The sequence below is a fragment of the Castor canadensis genome, chromosome 16, assembly GCF_047511655.1.
Source record: "Castor canadensis chromosome 16, mCasCan1.hap1v2, whole genome shotgun sequence".
In the NCBI taxonomy this organism is placed as follows: Eukaryota; Metazoa; Chordata; class Mammalia; order Rodentia; family Castoridae; genus Castor; species Castor canadensis.
The window spans coordinates 13,830,416-13,852,301 of NC_133401.1; the positions used below are offsets into that span (position 1 = coordinate 13,830,416).

At 50.1% G+C, this 21,886-nt stretch overlaps 1 protein-coding gene across 3 annotated transcripts; it reads right to left on the reverse strand.

Annotated features, from left to right (window-relative positions):
• Window positions 1–31: 31 nt before the first annotated feature.
• Pld3 (phospholipase D family member 3) lies at window positions 32–21,833 on the reverse strand. 3 transcript variants are annotated; one of them, XM_020166951.2, is made up of 12 exons: window positions 21,697–21,833; window positions 8,814–8,909; window positions 8,641–8,715; window positions 8,410–8,552; window positions 7,818–8,001; window positions 5,980–6,100; window positions 5,775–5,902; window positions 4,532–4,732; window positions 1,996–2,135; window positions 961–1,126; window positions 631–730; window positions 32–526 (listed from the first exon to the last, which is right to left on the reverse strand). In XM_020166951.2, the coding sequence occupies exons 2-12, from the start codon at window positions 8,838–8,840 to the stop codon at window positions 339–341; spliced, it is 1,473 nt and encodes a 490-aa protein (XP_020022540.1). In that variant the 5' UTR covers window positions 8,841–8,909; window positions 21,697–21,833; the 3' UTR covers window positions 32–338. The 3 variants fall into 3 exon arrangements, with proteins under 3 accessions (XP_020022540.1, XP_020022539.1, XP_020022538.1); XM_020166950.2 differs by having other exon boundaries at window positions 21,654–21,812; XM_020166949.2 differs by lacking the exon at window positions 21,697–21,833 and adding an exon at window positions 9,436–9,568.
• Window positions 21,834–21,886: the final 53 nt, after the last annotated feature.

Genomic DNA, 21,886 nt, shown 5'->3' on the forward strand with positions numbered 1-21,886 from the left:
CATCCCACACCACTCAGTCAGGCACAGGCTGTACAGACAATTATTTACTTATTATAATTTTGGGCCCTCTTTGCCCTGGAGAGGGGGGTGGGCCAGGGGTTTGGGCCCAGCATGCACCCCCCACTTCTTTGGGGGCTGATCCCTCCCCAAGCTCTGCTAGGTCCTGGGGCCATAGCGTCAGGCCGGTGAGGGTGGAGGTAGCGGCGGGAGCGCAGGGGAGAGCCCGTGGAGCCACAAAGGGGCAGACAAAAGCAGGGGCATGGAGACAGGGACCAGGACCCAGAGCATCTGGGTCCATGGGGGCCTTGAAGGCCTCAGCCTGTCCACTGGACCAGGCCTCAGAGCAACCGACAGGCATTGCCCACGCTGTCAGCTGAGGTGTCCAGGTCATGGCTGTACGGGGAGTCCCAGTCCCTCAGGAAAACAGCCTCCAGCTGACTGCGCAGGCCACCGCGCCCGTTCTGAGTCACCAGCAGAGAGGTGCCTGCGGTCTCCGTGAAGTAGCTGCCAGACCAGTTGGAGGTTCCTGGGGGTGGTTAGGGGGGAGAGTAAGGGCCCCATGGGGTGGCCAGGCCTTAGGCCTGGACCCTTCCTCCTTTCAACTACTCTGGTTGTGCTAAGGACACTCACCAATGTAGGTGGCACGTTCAGTCACCATGTACTTATTGTGGTTGACACGCGCATAGGGAATTCGGGCCTGGGTCTCATCCGCGGGGACCACGAAGAGTTTCTGCCAGGGAAAGGAAGGGAGGATGGTGAAGTGTGTGAAGTGCAGGTGAGAGGTCACAAAAGCCACGGGACTGAAGGGTGGGTATGCAGTTGGGTCCCCTATCTTCTGCCTGCACCTTCCACCCCATCCCTGACCCTCTGTCTGTGCTTCTCCATCCTGTCTAGAGCTCTAAACAGGAGGTACCCCTAACACTGGCCTATACAGGGTGGAGGGGTGGGGTGGTTGCTTACCACCTGGATGTCAGAGTGGGTGTGGTTGTCCCTCAGGGCAGCCAGGGACAGCAGGAAGGATCGCATGGATGGCTCAGAGTGTCCCCAGCAACTGATGAGCAGACGCACCTTGACACCCCGCTCATAGGTGGCTCGCCGTAGCCTGTCGTCAATGTCGGGCCAGAATCTGGGAGAGTGATGAGGTGGAGAGAGGATCAGGAGGAGGCAGTTTTATCCACAGGTTTCACTCTCAGCTTTGGGGATCCAACCCTGGGTCTCGTGTTGGCTTCTGAGAGCCTCTTTCGATCCATTGTCTCCTGTTCTGGCTTCCATTCCTAGCAAACTCAATCCTTCCATCTTTTTTTTTTGCGGTACTGGGGGTTGAACTCAGGGCCTACACCTTGAGCCACTCCACCAGCCCTTTTGGTGATGGGTTTTTTTTTTTGAGATAGGGTCTTGTGAACTGTTTTCCTGGGCTGGCTTCAAACTGTGATCCTCCTGCTTTCTGCCTCCTGGGTAGCTAGGATTACAGGCGTGAGCCACCAGCACCAGCTAGTCCTTCCATCTTATCTGCTGATCCCACACTGCCTTCTTTAAGCCCCAACCCAGGCCCAATCATCCTTTTTTTTTGGAGCTAAATCTCCCTATACAGCCCACGTTGGCCTGGAATTTGTAATCCTCCTGACTCCAACTCCTGAGTTCGGGGATTACAGGTATGCACCACTGCACCTGGCTTCCAGTCCATGCTTTCTACTTCTCCAAACCCCACACCCTGCACTCTTGCCTCAGTCTCTAGCCCCACCTCCCCATTCCTGCTCCCTACCTTAACAGTCTCATCTTTTTTCTTTGTTTCCCCCACCTCATCCCTGTATTCTCAGTAACTCCGTCTTTTGCCTACCTTGAACGTCTAGTCACTCTCTTCCTACCACCTCTGTTTCCCTGTGCTTTCGCTTCCATCTGTCCTCTTGACTTGACCCCCTTGTCTGCTCTCTGAGCCGGCCCCTCGCTCCCCCACAGGGGCTCCCCATCCTGAGCCCCGCCCACGCCCAGCAGTACTTGCGCGGGCGGGAGAACTCCATGGTAGGCAGGTAGTTCATGACCGCGATGTAGATGAAGCTGTGAGCATTGTCCACCACACTGAGCAGAGCCTTCAGGTCTGGGGTGCGGCCACTCGGACACAAAGGTGGGGGTGCACTCTAAGGGTGAGAAGACAGTCAAGAAAAGTCCCCTGCCAGGGCCATCATCGCAGTGCACCCTGTGTGTGGACAGCTCACCAAGAGCTGTTGGATCTCACTGAATCCTCAGCCTCTGCAAAGGGGAGGGATAATCCATTTCACAGGTGAGTAAACAAGCTCAGAGTGGGTAAGCGACTTGTCCAAGGTCACACAGCTGATTAATGGAGCCAGGATTTGAAGCCGAGCTGCCTGGTTCCACAATTTATGCTCTAAGTGAGTATAAGTGATTCCTGATTCAGCAGCAACAGCATCAGTTGGAAACTTGTTAGAAATTTCTTCTCAAGTGGTAAAGGGAAGAAAAAAACAAAAAAGAAAAAAATCAAGTGGTAAAGGGCCTGCCTAGCACATGCAAGGCCCTGAGTTCAAATCCAGTACCACCTAAAGAAAGAAGGAAAGAAGCCAGGCGCTGGTGGCTCACGCCTGTAATCCTAGCTACTCAGGAGGCAGAGATCAGGAGGATCACCGTTCAAAGCCAGCGCAAGCAAATAGTTCAGGAGACCCTATCTGGAAAAACCCTTCACAAAAAATAGGGCTGGTGGAGTGGCTCAAGGAGAAAGCTCTGAGTTCAAACCCCAGTATAAAAAAAAAAAAAAAACAGAAGAAAACAAGAGAGAGAGAAATGAAAATTCATGGACCTCACTGTGTATGACTTCTTGAATCAGAATGCTGGGGTGGAGTCTAGGGATCCTTTTCTTTTTCCTGCTTTGACTTTTTATTTATTCATATTTTAGGCGACACTGGGGTTTGAACTCAGGGACTCAAGTTTGATAGGGAGGCACTCTTACTGCTTAAGCAATTCTGCCAGCCTTTTCTTTCTTTCTTTTTTTCAATTGATGGGTTTGAGGTTTGACCTCAGGGCTTCGCAAAGCAGGCCACTCCTCTAGTCCACTTTGCTCTGATTTTTTTTTTCTTTTATTCATATGTGCAAACAATGTTTGGGTCATTTCTCCCCCCTTCTCACCCCCTCCACCCCGCCGTTATTTTGAAGAGAGTCTTGCAAACTATTTTCCTGAAGCTGGCCTCAAACTGTAATCCTTCCAATCTCAGCTTCCCAAGTAGCTAGGATTATAGGCAAGAGCCTTTGGCTGTTTGAGACAGGGTCTTCTCATATAGCCCACTTTGACCTGGAATTCACTGTAGAGCCCAGACCAGCTTTGAACTCTAGATCCTCATGATTCCACCTCCTGAGTGCTGTGATTATGGTGTGTACCACCATACCCAACTAGGGATCTCCTGGTCTCAGCAAGCCCTTCAGGTGATTGTAGCCATGGTCTGTTCCATTCACTCTCTTCGCTGCCTTGCTTACAGCTGGCCTGACTGCACAGGTCCTCTGTGTCCAGTGACATGCCCAGCCCCCTCAATTCTCCAGATGGATGATAACCCTGAGACTCTGAAAGGGAAAGTGGTCATGGAGGAAGAAGCCTTGGTGGTCAGAGCAGACCACTGTAGCAAAGGACCCCAGTGAATCACGCTTCCTTACATACAAGCCATCGTGCCTTCCACAGTGACCCTGGGCTTGGCCAGGTGACTTGCTGGGATCCAGGTGGCTCACCCCAACTGGGAAAAACATCAACAGCTAAAAGTAGTAATGCCTTGTCTCATGTGCTCAACATCTGCTCCAGGGCAAGAGCTGGCTGGGCATGGTGGTACATGCCTGTAATCCCAGCACTGAGGAGGCTGAAGCAGGAGGATCTTGAGTTTGAGGCCAGCCTATTTAAGACAGTGAGGCCCTGTCTTAAATAAAAAAAAAAAAAAGAAAGAAAAAGGGCTAGAGGTGTGGCTCAAGTGGCACAGAGCCTGTCTAGCACATGAAAAGCCCTGAGTTCAAACTCCAAAATCACACAGACACACACACACACCACACACACATACACAAAAGGCAGAGTTGTCCCATAAGCTTTGTGCAGTGATGGAAACATTGTCTCTATGCCTTCCAATATGGTAGCCACTTTCCAGTGTGTGTACTGAGCACTGTATTTAATTCTAATTCTTTTTTTTTGTGTGTGTGTGTGGTTACTGGGATAGAACCCAGATCTCACACTTGCTAGGCAAGCACTATGTAATTTGAGCCACACCCCCAGGCCTAACTTATTTTAATGGAAATTCACCTGTTGCTATATGGGGTGATGTGAAGGACTTGGTGTGCATGAACCCAGCTGCATCTCATCCAGAGGTTAGAAATACTAGGTACTCATTTTCCAGATGAAACGGAGGTCTAGGGAGGCTGAAACACTTCCCAGGCTCCTGACAGGGCCTGAAGACCAGCGGTCAGGGCACCCCTCCCAACCATCATCAGGCAGGGCCAGAGGGAGGCTGTGGGTGATGGCGTGTGACCATCCTGCTTCCCTCAGACTCACCGCCAGGTAGGCCAGAGCAGGGGTCCCATTGAGGCAGATCTCCATCGGTGTCTCTTGATTGTAGCGGGTGTCGTAAGGCCGGGGCCAGGTTGACGGAATGGAGCTGCCTGCCTGGCCCAGGAACCAGTAGGCCTCGAAGATCTTGGTGAGGTCTCGAGCCAGGCAGCTACAGTTGTACATGACCACGCCCAGCTCTTTGACCTGTGGGAGGGCAGTGCTGAGGTCAAGGACAACCAGCCCATTCTCCTCTGTGTCCCTCAATCTTTCCTAGATCTTCAACCTGAAGACCTTAAGTTCACAGGCATGAATTTGACTCAAGCTTTGTAGAAAATCCTTCTGTTTTTCCAAAGCTCCAGGTTTCCTGAAGCTATTTTCTTTTTTGGCAATACTGGAGTTGGAGCTCAGGGCCATAAGCCACACCCCCAAGCCCTGGAAGCTTTGCATATTCTGTGGCTTCTGCCTTGTACCCAACTAGCTCTTGCTCATTCTTAGGTCTAAAGTGAAGTGTTTCTTCCTCCGTGAAGCCTCCCTGGACTGCCCAGACTGTGCCAGGCGTTCCCCTGAGCTCTCAGCACCCTCGGGCTTCCTTCCTCATTCTCTGCAGTAGTGTCAAACCCATCTCCCCATTGGCAGGAGGACAGGTACCAGGGGTGTCCTGGCCACAGCTGGATCTCCAACATCGCCCTGCATTGTGGGTGACACTGCAGAAGTATCTGTTGAAATGAATTAAGGAACCGATGTCCTGTCCTCTTTCTTCACATCACCGCCTAGGCTGCTCCTGCTTTCCTCTCTCATGCTAATTCCTGCAAATTCTTTGGCTTATCAGCCTAGTTATCACCTCCTTCTGATGTCCTGTCCCATTCCCCACTACCCACTGCACCTCCCCATCTCATCCCCAGCCCTCTGCCTGCACCTGCCCTTATCCTGATCCCTCTAGGCTGTCACTGCCTGGTGACAGTTCAGGCTCCATCCCGCAAATTCACAAAGTCCATCTGTTACCACCATGTTCCCAGCATCCCCCAGGACAGAGCTGGGTTTTGAATAGACATGCAGGGAATGAATAGGGGGGGCCAAATGAGAGGCCAGGGCCTTGACTGCCCTGTGCCTGGCTGGCAGCTGTCATGACGGACTGGAGGGAACCCCAGGTTGGAGCAGGGAGAGGGCAGTGGAGGGCTGAATTGGAGGATCTTTAGGTGGCAGGACATGGCCTAGAAGGGAAGCTGGGCAGGGAGTGGGGGTACACCTGTGTCAGTGAGCGCCAGTCCATGTTTGCACTGCCCAGGTAGAAGTGGGTCTGGTCCACCACCCAGAACTTGGTGTGCAGGACTCCATGGGTCAGCTTCTGCATGTCTACCATGCGGACCTGGGCACCTGAGGCCAACAGGGGCAGCAGTCAGGGGCCAGCTTGAATGGCCCCAGGCCTGCCACCCCTCCTGTCCCCAGCTCACCGCTCTGCAGCAGGGCCTGCAGGTCAGCCTGTGGTTGGGGCCCATTGGGCTTGCTCACGGCGATGCGGACTTTCACACCTCGAGGTGCCAGGGCCTGTAGCTGCCGTAGCACCTCCTCGCCCTGCAGGGAAGGAACAGCTTCTCAGGGGTGGGCCAGCCAGCACTCCAACCCCTGCAAGATTCAGCTCTGAGACTGAGTAAGAATGAACAGGCTTTCCATTAATCTTTATAGATTAAAGGATTCACAGATTAAAATATTAAAGCTTTTTTTTTTTTTTATTGTACTGAGGTTTGAACTCAGGGCTTCACCCTTGCTAGGCAGGCACTCTACCACTTAAAGCACTCCACCAGCCCTGTTTTGTGTTGGGCATTTTTGAGATAGGATCTCTGTTTGACTGGGCTGGCTTCGAACCGCAATCCTTCTGAGTAGTTAGGATTACAGGAGTGAGTCACTGACACCAAACTAAAGCTCTTCTTTATCTGTTTTAAATGTCTACCTGGCTGCTCTGAGACTCGCCCTCGCCCCCATTCCCAAGGTCTTCCTGCCTTTTTCCCTTTCAGGGACCTACCAAAGACTCATTACTTTAGAAATGTCAAGGATAGGCCCCCACGTGCCTCCTAGGATGTTAGCGGTGAGGCTCCGGCTGGGGAAGGTATAGGGTGAGCTCAGCACAATGTTAAAAGTAACAGCCAGTCATTCTCTGGTACCTGCTGTGTGCCAGGCCCTGTTCTAGGCTTTTCATGTTTGAACTCACTGAACTGCCACAAGCCTATGACCAGGGTTGATTACAATCCCCACAGCGCAGGTGAGGAAACTGAGAACTGGAGAACTCTAGTGCAATGGGATTTGCTAAGATTCATTTTGGTAGGAGCCTGCACATGTGCGTTCATCAGGGGTTTTTGTTTTCTTTTTTATTGTTTGAGACAGGTTCTCACAATGTAGATTGGTCTCAAACTTGCAATCCTCCTGTCGAAACCTTCTGTATGACAGGATTACAGGCATGAACCACTGCACCTGGCTGTTTTGTTTGGTCTTTTCTTTTTTTTTTTTTTTGTGGTACTAGGGTTTGAACTCAGGGCCTATACCTTGAGCCACTCCACCAGCCCTTTGTTGTGATGACTTTTTTCATGATAGGACCTTTTGAATTATTTGCCCAGGCTGGTTTTGAACTGAGATCCTCCTGATCTCTGCCTCCTGAACAGTTAGGATTACAGGTGTGAGCCACCAGAGCCCGGCTCTTGTTGTTGCTTTGAGGCAGGGTCTCACTATATAGCCTAGATTGGCTTCAAATTTGCATCCTCCTGCCTAAACCTCCTGAATGCTGGGATTACAGGCAGTGCCATCATGCCCAGTTTAGGAAGGCTATGTTAACAGCAAACGCTTACAAAAAGATGATTCTGTGCTAGGCACTGTGCTAAAATTTTTCATGGATTAGTCTCTTGCAGGGTTCTCACATGAGCCCTGCAAGACAGGTGCTATATGTTGGCTCCATTTTACAGACAAGGAAACTGAAGCCTGAGAGGGGAGATGACTAGCTGATAGGTGGCACCTTGTTTGAGGCTGTGAGTGCCTCATATGTTCCTTTCTTTCATTTCTTTGTGTGATGGTGTCGGTAGCTTGTGGGCAAGTGACATCTGTCAGCCTAATCCCTTGTAACCAAACCAGCACCCTGACATTCAGAAGACTGTAGATGATTTTGACAGTCCAGAGTACCCTATGAAGACAGATGCTTCCAAACACCTGTGGCCAATTCTCTTGAGTCACACCCACCTGTTTCTAGGGCTTCAGGGGAAACCCCACCTCCACCCCATTAGCCAGGGCCCAGGCTAGTGGATACCTGCTGGGCAGAGGGCTCCTGCGTGTGCGTGTCATTGTTGGTGAGCGTCCAGTAGAAGGAGGCGATGTCCAGGGTGCTGTGAGCCCCAGCCAGCAGGCCCAGCCAGGCCTGGCTAGTGGAGGGGTTGCTCATGGTGGCATTGGGGAAGTCCAGGCCCTCAGGAATGCTCTCCACCAGCACTGCTCTAGTAGGGGGGAGAGGGTAGAGCTAGCATCAGCCACAGGGGGTGGGAGATAATGGCCTGGGTCACTAGTGCTCACCTGTCTGCCCACAGATGTGGATGGAAGGCTGTATTTATATATGTGCCTGTACTCATGACTCTGTGTCTGCATTTGTCAGTCTAGAGATGGTGTGGAAGGCTGCATGTGTGGATGGAGGATGCTGTGCGTGTCTACTTGTTCACAGATCTGCATAGAAGATGACGCTGTAGCTGCCATGGAAACACTGTGTGGGGGGGAAAGGGGTGGGCACGCACTTGGGCATCTGCAATCTCCTTATCACAGCAATGGGTGTGGTTGAGCGAAGGCCCTGTTCTCCTGCCCCTGGCCTGGCAGGGCCCCTCCCCCCACATCCAGCTCCCCCTGCCACTTACTCGCAGGGGTCATAGCAAGGGGCTGGGCGTTGATTGGGTCCAAAGAGATGCAAGTCCCCATATTCCCATAGAAACAGCTGAGTCATCAGCGCACCGAAGCCCACCACAGCCAGGATGAGGACCAGCAGGACCCAGCGGGCTTTCTGTGGGGAGGAGGAGGCGGTCAGCCTGCCCAAGGCGGGGTTGCAGCCCAACCGTCCCCCGGACAGATCAGGGGCAGACGGACCCTACCTTCTCCGCTGCCTTCCATGCCTCAATCTCATTCATGGGCAGCTCCGTGGCGGGCTCTTCAGCAGGCACCTTCAGCTGGGGGATGGTAGGTGGGGGTGTAACAGTGCAGCTCAATGGGTCTCCCACCTTCCACTGCACCCAGCCCCTCCTCACTGGGCCTCCCATCCACCTACCTCCTGGTACATCAGTTTGGGCTTCATCGTGCCTGGTAGCTGAGGGATAAGTAGAGCCCAGGCGGGAAGGTGGGTGTGTCAGGCAGGGTCTCGGAACTGGGGGGACAAAAGGAGGCACTGTGTGGGTGTTCTGGGTTTTTGGGGGACACCACAGAGGGCAGTTTAGTCTAGGGTTTATGGGATCATTGCCCATGATCACGGGGACTCTTGGCACTGCGTCGGTCACCCCAAAAGGAGGAAGCTGGGCGCTGGGCAGCAGGGATTTCGAAATCCCTCAAGATCCAAAGCCTCTGCATCCCCCTCCTCCTTCAGCGTCCACGCTGCCCCCCCATAAACGCCCCCGTAGCACCCCTACCCCATTAGCGCCCTTCTCAATCTTCCTCTGAGTTCTAATCTAGACCTGCCCAACAAAAAGAAAATGCTGGTTAGGATCAGGGGAGCCCCGAATCTTTGCGCTCTGGGACTCCGTAGGGCGCATTTTCAGGTGGCTCCTCTGACCTCATCCTCAGGTAACCTACCAGACCAGACAGCTCAGGTTCGAAACCCAGGACCACCCGGGCCTTTCCACCACCCTACAGCCCATTTCCCCCCAACACCTCCCCCTGAAGGACTTAGGCCTTACTCTGCAGGCGGCTGCTGCTACCTCCGCGGGGCCCCAGCTTCTGCCCGGACAGGCTGAGCAGGGGCGTGAGGAAGGAGGGGATGGGGGCGGGGCCTACAGACAGGCCCCGCCCACTGCAGCGGGGCGTCTGCGCAGTGCGCGCGTCAGCCCGGCTCACTGCAGCCAGAAGGGGGGCCCGGCCCGCACCCACAGTCCGCCAACCTGGCGCGGGTGGGGGGATGGGGGTGGGGGGGACATGGCTGGGGGATGGGCTTTGCCACGCTCCTCGTAAGGCGCTCCCCTCCACCACGAGGGACGTGGAGGCCACACATAAAAAGGAACACATCATTTTTGGTTTACAGACCTTGTGAGTTTTTTGTGTTATGGGCATGCATTACCTACCTAGTCAAAAAATAAATGAATAAAATTAATAATTAAAACATTTCATAAGTAAAATGGTGAGACTGAAGTTAAATAATATAATTGAGGGAGGAAGTGATAAAAATCAGCCGAAGACAGCCCACGCTATGGAATGGGAAGAGAAAGGTGGAGGACTGGGATGGTGGATTTTCTCTTGGAGTGTTTGGATTACAGTATTTGAGTTTTCTTTAAACCAACTGAAATTTTGATAGGGATTAAGACTTTTTTTTCTTTTGAGATCCAAGCTTCTGTTTCCCATCTCCTTATCCCCCAAGCAGGATTTAAAGCCTCAGCTGGAGATGTAATAGGAGACCCCCCTCCCCCCACACATTTAACCCTCAAATACACAGCAATCAACAGATACAGCCGAAAAGGTAATCTATGGAGAGGAGTTAGTGACAGCATCAGAAGAGGCTGCCTTCAACAGAAAGGGGTTGGGGGAGGGGGTCAGTATTGCTTTTTATTGGAAATCTGTTCTCATCTGTCTATCTGTCTCTCTTCTTCCTTGTGTGACAGGGTCTTGCTATGTGCCCCAGTCTGGTCTTGAACCCACACCTGGGTTACTTACAAAAAAATAAAAATTGAAAAAAAGAAAAATTAAGGGCATGCATTTCTAAGATTTTTTTTTTTTTTTTAAATAGTAAGAGTAATCCTAGCTACTCAGGAGGCAGAGATCAGGAGGATCGCAGTTTGAAGCCAGTTCTGGGCACAATAGTTCTAGAGACCCTATCTTGAAAAAAAACCCAACCCAAAACAGGGCTGGTAGAGTGGCTCAAGTGGTAGAGCACCTGCCTAGCAAGCATGAGGCCCTGAGTTCAAACTCTAGTACCACAAAAAAGGAAAAAGGCCAGGCACCAGTGGTTTGTGCCTGTAATCCTAGCTACTCAGGAGGCAGAGATTAGAAGGATCAGGATCAAAGCCAGCCTGGGCAAATAGTTTGAGAGACTCTATCTTGAAAATACTTAACACAAAAAGGGCTGGTGGAGTGGCTGAAGGTGTAGGCCCTGAGTTCAAGCCCTGGTACCAAAAGAAAGGAAGAAAAAAATCCCCAAAGAAGCTAGGTTCTCCCCACTTCCAGATCCAGGGAGAACAGGACAACTAGGAAACAATTCTCCACCAATGTCTGATCCTAGAGTGCAGGGCAGAGCATACATGGTCTCTTCATCTCACTGCAGAAAGAAAAAAGGACTCAACAAACACTCTGGGCACAATGGTGTATGCCTGTAATTTCAGCTACTCAGGAGGCTAGAGAAGGAAGATCACTTGAGTTCAGGAGTTTGAGGCCAACCAACCAGGGCAACTTAAAAATTTATCCTTAAAAAAAAAAAAAAAAAAAGTCCTGCAAGAAAGGGCAACAGCTCAGGGTTATCTGAAGCTGATAAGGTCATCAGCAGAAGACAACAGTCTTAAGTGGACCAGAGATTGGGGGTGGGGGAAGGGAGAAGCAGAAAAGGTTTGATTTTATTTATTTTTGAAGGCCTTGGTGAGAAATGTTTTATTTGGGGTGAGGGTTGAAACAGCAGGTGATGTGAAATTAGGGATGCCAAGATCAATAAAAACACATCTGGCTGGGTGCCAGAGGCTCATGCCTGCAATCCTAGTTACTTAGGAGGCAGACATCGGGAGGATCAAGGTTCGAAGCCAGCCTGCGCAAATAATTTGAGAGACCCTATCTCAGAAAAAAACAGAGTGGCTCAAGTGGTAGAGCACCTGACTAGCAAGCATAAGGCCCTAAGTTCAAACCCTAGTGCTGGCCAAAAAAAATGAAAGAAAGAAAAAGAAGTAAAAGAACAAAAAAGTTAAGTTCAGTGGGGCAGAGGGCATGGCTCAAGTGGTAACAAGCTTGCCTAGCAAGGGCGAGGCCTTGAGTTCAATCCTTCATACTGCAGAAAGGAAAAAGAAAAAAAAATTGATGTTCTTAGGAGTGGAGGTCCTGGAAGCCACTGCCCCCAGATATTGAGAGACTGTAATATGACAGAAGGTAATACACACTATTGGGAATCAGAGAAGAGGAGTGAGCAGGGAGGGGAGGAAGGAAGCTACTTGACTACTGGGGGAGAATAGCCAGTACAAAGGCCCTGGGGCAGGATTTTGTCTGGTGTGGATGGGAGGAGCCAGAAGTGCAGTGTCTGTATAAGACTGGTTGGGAGGGAGGTGAAGGAGATGAGTCAGACAGAGGCCAGGTCCTGCAGGGCTGCCTGGACTGGTGGTGAGTAGGACAGGGTCATGGGTGGCTTCCTGGCAAAGGAGGAACATGACCTTGGGTGTTATGCTGAGTTGGTGACCTCAAAAAATAAAATGTTTGACATGGAACTTGTGTATGTGAGCTTATTTGGAAAAAACAGATGTAATTAAATTTAGGATCTTGAGCCAGATGTAGTGATACATGCCTATAATCCTAGTGTTCGTAAGCCTGAGGGAGGAGGTTCAAGAGTTGGAGGCCAGTCTGGGCTCTGTAGCAAGACCCTGTTTCAAAATTTAAAAAAGAAAATGAGGATCTTGACATGAGATTCTGCACTGTTGTAGTAGGCCCCAAAGTCAAAGGCAAGTGTTCTTATAAGAGAGAGATGTCACACATAAGGCCATGTGACCAGGGAGGCAGAGACTGGAGTGATGGCGTCACAAGCCCAGGCATACCTAGAGCTACCAGGAGCTGAAGATGGCAAGAATGGAATCTCCCACAGACTTCTGGTCTCAAGACAGAGGTGTCTTTTTTTTTTTTTGGCGGCGGGGGGGGGGGGGCACAGTACTGGAATTTGAACTCAGGGCCTCATGCTTGCAAAGTGCTCCACCACTTGAGCCATGCCCCCCAGCCCTTTTGCTTTTGTTTTTCAGATAAGGTTTCCACTTTTGCCAGGACCCAACCAGGAAAGGTAATCCTCCTGCCCCTCTTGCCTCTGCCTCTGAAGTAGTCACTGGCCACCAGCCCAGGCAACATTTTCGTTGTTTTAAGCTGCCAAATTTGTAATACTTTGTTATGTTACAGTGGCCAGAGGAAACAACACAGGTGTTTCTTTCCTTTTCTTTCTTTCTTTTTGTGTACTACTGGGGATGGAATCCAAGCCTTGTGAACACCAGGTAAACACTCTACCACTGACCTACATCCCCAGTCCTTTTTTTTTTTCCCCTACTGGGGTTTGAACTTAGGGCCTCATGCTTGCTAAACAGGCGCTCTACCATTTGAGCCACTCTGCCAGCCCAGTCCTTTTTTTTAAAGGTCTGGGCTTAATTTTGAGGGTTTTGCTATAACTCCAGCCTGGCCTGGAACTCACTATGTAACTCAGGCTGGCCTGGAACACTAGATCCTCCTGCCTCTGCCTTGTGAGTGCTGGGATTACAGGCATCACCATACCTGGCTGACAGAGGTGTTCATAGGTCCCTTTGGCTGTGTGTGGGAAAAAGCCTGGGGAACCCCAGGGTGGAGGCTGCTGGACATCCAGGCAGGAGACAGAGTAGATAAAGAATGGGTGGGTTTGGAACACAGTTTGAAGGTGGAGACAATGGGATTTCTGGACTGGATGCGGGTTGGAGAATAAGGAAGAAGCCAAGATGGCTCCAAGGGTTTGACTGATCCAACCACACAGATGGCTGGTCTGGGGAAGAATGAGAGGAGCAAGTGTGGGGAAAAGACCAGGAGTTTGATTTTGTTTTGTTTGTCATGTATAGCAGGCTGGACATGAACATGTGATCTTCCTGCCTTAGCATTTTGAGTGCTGGGATTATAGCCATGCACTACTGTGCCTGGCTTGGTTCTGAACAGAGAAAGTTTGAGATGTCCAAAAATCCATCTAAACAACAACCTGATCTAAAGAAGTTAACACAGAGAACACAGGGCTTTGGATGTAGCTCAGTGGTAGGGCACTTCCTTAGCATGTGTGAGGTCTTGGGTTCAATCCTCAGCAGAAAGCAAGTAACTAGAATAGCCCCTGATATGCAAAAGACTCTCAATAAATGTGACTATTAAAACTCTTGACAGTAGCCCCCACCCTCCAGGAGACCCCATCCCACCCCAGAGGCAAAATGGTAGGTCTCTACTACTATTTAAAATGCATGTCATTTGTTTCTTTCTTTTTGGCAGTACTGGTGAGCTCAGGGCCTCCTGCTTGCTAGATGGGCATTTTACCACTTGAGTCATACTTCCAGCCCTTTTTGTTTTAGTTATTTTTTTGGATAGGGTCTCCTGCTTTTTCCCAGGTGGTCTCAAATTCATGTCCTCCGACATCTGCCTCTAGAGTAGCTGGGATTATAGATATAAAACACCATACCTGGCTTGTTTCTGAGATAGGTTCTTGCTAACTTTTTTGCCTGGGGTGGCCTCAAACCTTCTGAGTACTTGGGATGACAGTAGTGTGACACCATGCCCAGCCCCAAAATGGACATAATTTCTATGGAAATTAAGTGATATTGAGGCTCAGGCTCCTAGCTGGGGTGCCCCCTCCCCCAGACCCCAGCCTCTGGAGTGCTATGGCCTAAGCTGGAAAATGAATCTGGTCCCTTTCAGCCCCAGATCAGGGGAGGGGGGCGTCTCAGAGCGGGGTACAAGTGAAGTGGGCAGGGCAGGTTAGAGCTGTTGTCTCCTCCCATGCCTGTGTTCCAGGAACCTCAAAACCCCCAGGGGCTGCAACTCAACCAACCCAGGCTGATCCTGGGGGGCACTTCAGCCAGGAAAGGCACCCCCTCATAGCCCACAGAATATCCTCCACTTCCCCTGCCTGTGGCCATGCCCATTTTTGGGGCACAACACCGCAGCCCACAGAAGAGGAAGCAAAATCCAGTCAGGCTTCTGAGACATGTGCTGTGTCACAGCTGCCTGAACACCCACCTCCATGTGACTCGATCCCTTCCCGTCAGCATCTCTTTGGTTGGGAGAGTTTGGGGTTCAAATCTTACCTCTGCCACTTTCTTGATGAATGGCCTTGGGTATGGGGATTGACTCCCTGAGCCCTGCTGGCCTTGTCTGTGAACAGGGATCATCTCATACCTGCCTGCAGGGCAGAGATCTGTGAATGTTACAGGAGAGACATACCTGTCGCATACTTGTCTGAAGGGCTCAGCTCTGGGGAGCTGGAAAAGAGGCTCTCTTCTCTGAGCCCCACATTCATTATCTGATCAATGGGGAGATAAATGCCGATAGCACATCTGCTGGGAAGCATCAGTAAGGCCATCTACAGGGCTCTCCTAGGTCAACAAACCCTGATATATTCTGGTTGGTGGGGTCTATGTGGCCCCTAATACCTTGTATACACTTTCATCGCAGGTAAGAAACACAGATGTGTCCTTCAAAGAGCTAACATCACTGGTGGAGTGGCTCAAGTGGTAGAGCTCTGCCTAGCAAGCATGAAGCCCTGAGTTCAAACCCCAGTACCACCAAAAAAAAAAAAAAAAAAGCTAACATCTTGGCTGGGCATGGTGGCTCATGTTTGTAATCCCAGCTACTTGGGAGGCAGAGATCAGGAGGATCATGGTTGGAGGCCAGCCTGGGTAAAAAGTTAATGAGATCCCATTTCTTTTTTTTTGAACTCAGGGCCTCACGCTTGCTAGGCAGGTGCTCTATCACTTGAGCCACTCCACCAGCCCATGGAGATCCCATCCTAACAAACAAGCCTGTTGTGAACCCAGTTACACAGGGGGCATAGGTAGGAGAATTGTAGTCTAGGCCAGCCTGGGGTTCGGAAGGGAAACATGAGACCCCATCTGAAACATAACTAAAAAGAGTTGGGGCATGGCTCAAGTGGTAGAGCACCTGTCTTGCAAACATGAAGTCCTGAGTTCAAACTCCAGTATCATCATCATTTGAAAAAAAAAAAAAGCCATGTGCTAGTGGTCATGCCTGTAATCCTAACTACTCAGGAGGCAGAGATCAGGAGGATTGAGGTTCGAAGTCAGCCCAGGCAAATAGTTCTTGAGACCCTATCAAGGTCTGTTGGAGGGGCTCAAGGTGTAGGACATGAGTGCAAACCCCAGTACTGCAAAAAAAAAAAAAAAAAAAATGGCACCTGTGGCTCATGCCTGAAATCCTAGCTACTTGGGAGGCTGAGATCAGGAGGATTGTGGTTGGAGGCCAGCCCAGGAAAATAGTTCATGAGACCCCCTATCTCCAAAATAACCATAGCAAAATGGACTGGAGGTGTGGCTCAAGTGTAGAGTGCCTGCTTTGCAAGCGTGAAGCCCTGAGTTCAAACCCCAGTCCCACCAAAAAGAGAAGGAAAAGCTCTGTCTGCATCTGATTCACTCCTCTACCTGTGGGATCACTGCGTACATGTCATAGAGAGCAGAAGGAATGGAGCAGTAAAATGGAAAAGTTTGAGGAAAGATTTTCTTACATTTTGTTTTAGACCTAGCGACACTTGTTTTATACCCGATGATAACCAGCTTTCCTTCTTGCAGATAATGGGAAGTCAGCCTGAGAGTTAGGGCTGAGAGAGAGGGGGGAGTTCAAGGTGGATCATGGAGAACACACAGAAGGGGGCTGCCCAGGAAGCTCTGGCTGGGCCACAGGAGACATTTACAAACCAAGGGGTCTTCCAAATGCTTTACGATACCAATGTTCTCATGTTCAAAGGAGCTGATTTTCACTGACGGATTGAACACTTTAATAGCCTGTAGAAAACAGAGTGGAGGGCACTGGTTTTGCAAACTATTTTGTTTTGTTTTAAGCAGTAGGTCTTTTATTTCAAAGGACCCCTCCATGGAACTCCAAAACCTGAGTTGTTTAAGAGTGGCTCAAGAGGCACTGCCTAGCAAGAATGAGGCCCTGAGTTCAAACCCCAGTACCACCAAAAGAAAAAAAAATAAGCAAAAAACCTTCTGGGGCTTCCTATTGACCTCAGGACCCAAACTTCCTACCTTGACCTATAGGAACCAACTTGGACACCCCCCCCCATGGTCCCTCATCCACCATTACAGCTTCAGTTCCCTCCTCCCCCTTGAACTCCAGCTTCAGCTCCATGGCCTCCCATGTCCCTGGAGCCCTCACACCCACCTGTTCCCAGCTGTCTCACCATCTTTCCTTTGTCTGCTCCTCTTCCAGGTCCCCATTTCAAGGACACCTGTCCTACCCCTTCTTCAGGTCTCAGCCTAGGTGCCACCTCCTCCCTCAGCCCCAGAACTTGTGTTGGACCCCTATAACTTGTCCCAAGGATCTCCCACCTCACCCCTCTCCTAGCTCTGGCCTGGCCTCTCCCATCTGGGTCCCTACTCCAGTCACTTCCTTGGGCTCCTGGCCCTCACTCGACCTTCCAGTGCCTCTTCTATTTGATACTGGTTCCTCAGTATTCCCAGAACAAAGTCTTAGGACTTAGAATGAGTTTTCCACAGTGATCTCTTTGGCTCACTGTCTTACCATACTTTGCCCCCAGCCATTCTGAGTATCTTTCACTTCCTTGAACCAAAACCACATATTCCTCACCAAACCACTTATAGCTACTTTCCTGTCCAGCTCACCTTCCTCTCCCCTCCTTGCTGCTCATCCCTCCTGGTGCATCTACCACCTCCTCCAGGAAGCCCTCCCTGACCACCAAGGCCAGTACAGGCTCCCTGTGCCTTCCCATCCCATCCCCATCCTCTTAACCTCCCTTATCAGTCATAACCTCTCTGGCTGTCACTGCCTGGTGAGTGGTCTGTCTCTCCTACTGGACAGTGAGTGAGCCTCATAAGTGCAGGTTCAGACTATCTCAGTCACTATTATGTCCTCAGTCTTATCGAGCACACAGAAGCACATACCAGGTACTCAATTGCCAGTTCATTCATCTACTCATTCAATCAAACATGTCCATTGACTACTCATTGACAAGCTCTGTTCTAGAAACTACAGCAACAGCACAAAACAGAAAAAAGCAAAATCTGCCAGGTACTGGTGGCTCATGCCTGTAGTCCTAGCTACACAGGAGGCAGAGACCAGAGGACCATGGTTCAAGGCCAGCCCAGGCAATAGCTTGAGACTGTCAGAAAAAATCCATCTCAAAAAAAGGGTGGTGGAGTGGCTCAAGGTGTAGGTCCTGAGTTCAAATCCCAGTACTGGAAAAAAAAAGAAAGAAACAAGCAAAATCCCTCTATGGATGACAGTCTCTTGGGGAGTCAGATAATAATGAATGAAATATATGATCTGTGCTGGGAAGGGGACAGTGACATCACAACTGAAAATGGGTGATGCCCCAGTTCAAAAATAACAACATATACTAGGCATGGTGGTATGCATCTGTAATCCCAGCACTCAGGAGGCTGAGGCAGGAGGATCATGAGTTTGAGGCCAATCTGGGCTGCAGAGTGAGACCCTGCCTCAAAAAACCAAAAACGAAGGCTGTACACTGGTGGCGCATGCCTGTAATCCTAGTTACTTGGGATGCTGACAGGAGGAGGATCGAGGTTTGAGGCCAGCCCAGACAAATAGTTCATGAGACCCCATCTCCAACACAACCAGAGTTGGTGGAGTGGCTCAAGTGGTAGAGCACCTGCCTGGCAAACGTGAGGCTCTGAGTTCAAAACAACCACGACAAAAACCAAAGTACAGCAGATCTTTTTTCATTACTTCCAGCAAGGCACCCAGCCACCTGGGGGAACGCATGAGGCTATAAGAGTTCAGGACTCAGGTGACAGGGTCAGTGCCCATGCTTAGTGAAGTGGGTTTGCTTTGAAGTACTTTATAAACTTCATTTTCACAAAAGTCCCTTTTATTCTTTTTGTTGGTTTGCTAATACTGGGATGTGAACTCAGAGTCTCATGCTTGCTAGGCAGGTGCTCTACCACCCTGCCACCCCTACAAGTCTCTTAAATTTCCACTCAAGCTGGGTGTGGTGGTACACACCTGTAATCCCAGCAACTCACGTGGTGGACGTGGGAGGACTGAGCATTTGAGGCTGGTCTAGGTAAAGATAGTGCAAGACCCTATCTGAAAACAAAAGGACTGGGGTGTGGCTCAAGTAGAAAAACACTTGCCTAGCAAAAGCAAGGCCCTGAGTTCAATTCCCTACTGAAAAAAAAGTTTATATATGCATATATATGTGTGCATGTATGTGTATATATAAACATACATGTTATGTTTGTGTTATATATAACTATACATTGTATACACATATATAAGTATACCTTATATACATGTGTATGTATGTGTATATAATTCCACTCACCAGGCAAAGTGACGAAAGATCCAGAGAGGTTGAGTAATTGGCTCTAGGAGACACAGCTAGGACAAGGTGAGCCATGATTTGAACCCAGACTGTCCCAGAGTTTCAGGGATAGATGCCCCACAACAGCTGTCTTTCCGGTTTATAATCTGTATATTCAAAGCAGCTGAGCCTAGTGGTGGCCCTGCCATTCAAAAGCCCCACCCTCCCATCCCCTCCAAGTCGCTGATGGGGCTTTTGAAGTTTTGTCCCAATGAAAAGGATATATAAGTGCAGCTTGAAGAAGGCTCTCTCTTCAAACAGTCCATCTCAGGTAGATGTTCTGGGGCTGCTGCTGCTGCTTGGTGTGATGGCTTGATGTCACATCTGATCGTGTCCCTCCTCTGCTCCAAATCCTATGTGTCCCACCTCACTCAGAATAAAAGCCAGTATTCTTTGAGCCTTATGATCTGCCCTCAGTCTGCCCCATTATCTCTCTGGCCTCCTCTCCATCTCCTCTTTCCTCTCACTCTCCTCTCTTTGCTATTCCTTAAATATTCCAACCACGCTATGACCTCAGGGCCTTTGTATCTGCTGTTCTCACCTGCTAGAATGCTCTTTCCCCTATTTGCAAATCTTTGTTCAAATGTCACCTTCTCAAAAAACCTGTTCAACTATAGGGTAGGAGGACTGGAGGTGTGGCTCAAGTGATAGAATGCCCACTTTACAAGCATGAAGGGAGTTCAAACCCAGTACCACCAAAAAAAAAAAAAAAAAAGATCACAAAAAACTTCAGGGTGGGAGTCTGGTATGTGTGAGGCCCTGGGTTTGATCTCTAGCACTAAATAGAAATGTGTGTGTGTGTGTGTGTGTATACACATATTTTATATAATGAAAATTTAAAAAATAAAGCTACAATCTTGAGTATGCATTCTGCATCCCTCTTCTAACATACCAAATAACTTATTTACTTACTTACCATGTTTACTTCTTGTCTTTTTTTTTTTTTTTACTGGGGTTGGAACTCAGGGCCTGTACCTTGAGCCACTCCACCAGCCCTTTTTTTTGTGTGTGTGTATTGGGCATTTTTGAGAAAGAGTCCCTCGAACTATTTGCCTAGGCTGGTTTCAAAGAAAGATCCTCCTGATTTCTGCCTCCTGAGTAGCTGGGACTATAGGTGTGAGCCACACCCCCAATAGAATGTACACCACATAAAGCAGGGACTTTTCTGTCTTGCTCACCAATTTGTCCCCGTTGTCTAGCACAGCCTTAGGAGCATAGTACAGGCTCAGGAAACATGTTAAATGAGTAGCTTGTGTTTTCACTGCAGATGTATTAACTGAGGCACAGAGAGGTGAGGCCACACGCCAAGGTTATGCAGCTCTTTTGTTACTAAGTGCTGGAACCAAGATCAGAGCCAGGGTGTCCCAGACCTCAGGCTCCCCACCCCATCATTAACCACTGCACAACACTGCCCACTGCCAGCTGAATGAATAAGACACTCTGTGCCTGAGGATTCACGACTGCTGAGGTTTGACTGAGGTGTGGGGGTCCTGCTTAATTTTTCCATACCCCCAATTCCAGAAGTCCAGGAAGACCTACAGTCTCAACTTCCATGCTCTCCTTGACTCCCACAGCACTAGCTACGGCTCTGGCTCTCATCTTGTGTGTGTGTATGTGTGCAGGGGTCACTCAATCCAACAAGACAAAGAGATGGGTATTAAGGACTACCAGAAGCAAGGGTTGAGATGGCCAATGAACCACCCCCTCAGGTGTGGTGATGTGGCAGTTATGAAGGCAACATGGAGATTATGGGGTAGCATGACTGCTGTGACAGCCATGACGATGAGTGTGCCAACGCCATGGGAGTGATGAGTCCAGCTTGTGGGGGGGGACTGTGAGCAGGCGATAAAGGGGTTCAGGAGAGTGACATGGTTAATAGTAGTATGAGCCCAAATGCCATATCAAGATCACCATGTCACAGGAACAAATGACTCCTCCCTGGTGTGGGTGTCTTTTTGTGCAGATAAGGAAGCTGGGGGTGGAGAGGTGTGATTAGGAGGTCAAGGTTACCCAGAGGATTAGGGAGGACCTGTTATGGTAGAGTATGTGAAACCTGATGCAGGGCAATGATGGACACCTGGAGGGAAGAGAAATAGTTGTACTGCTGAGTGGCTCTTATGGAGAAAAAACTGGGGGCATGAAGCATTGATGGTGACTGTCAGATGAGCATTGGTGGCAGGGGAGGGAGGGAGATATACGGGGACAGAGATATACGGGGACAGTGATCGAGGTACAAGGGATGAGATGAGCCAGGCATCGTGGCACACGCCTGTAACCTCAACACTCGGGAGCCTGAGGCAGGAGGACTGGGAGCCAACCTGGGCTACACAGCCAGACCCTGTCTCAAACACAAAAATATGGGGAGATAGTGACAGGAAACGAGTACATTGATTAAGATTTAAAAGTGAGCATTTTTTGAAGGAGAATTAGCAATAAAAGAAGCAGTGCGGGTGACTGAAGGCAAATGACGACTTAAAGGGGCTGATGGCGACATAAGGAAGGTGATGGCGACTGAAGGGGAATAGTGACAATTTCAGTGAGATAAGACCTGAGAAAGAATGAGTGACATAAATGGACCAAGGACGACATAAGAGGAGGAATGCATTACAAACAAGGGGGTAACGCAAGGAGGACAGCCCCCAGATCACACAGTACCTGCACTCCAGGCCTCCCACTCCGAGACCCAGCCCGCACGCACCTTCTGGGCTGGAGCCCCGCCTTTCTGCCCCACCTGCGCGCAGGCGCACTCCGGCTACACTGCGGACCGGCGGGGGCCAGGTCTAAGCCGTTCTCATTGGCTGCACTGCTCGCTAGCACAGGGAGGGAAACGCCTGGGAGACTACGCGCGGTCACGTGACTGCTGGAGCCTCACTCTTGGTGGTAGCTTC

Coding starts and splice junctions, on each gene's coding strand:
- Pld3 (XM_020166951.2), bottom strand. CDS start 8,840: ATGAAGCCCAAACTGATGTACCAGGAG. Junction 4,733..5,774: donor ACTGGCGCTCACTGACACAG/GTGTACCCCCAC, acceptor GCCCTCCCACAG/GTCAAAGAGCTGGGCGTGGT. Junction 527..630: donor TGAACGTGCCACCTACATTG/GTGAGTGTCCTT, acceptor AACCACCCCCAG/GAACCTCCAACTGGTCTGGC.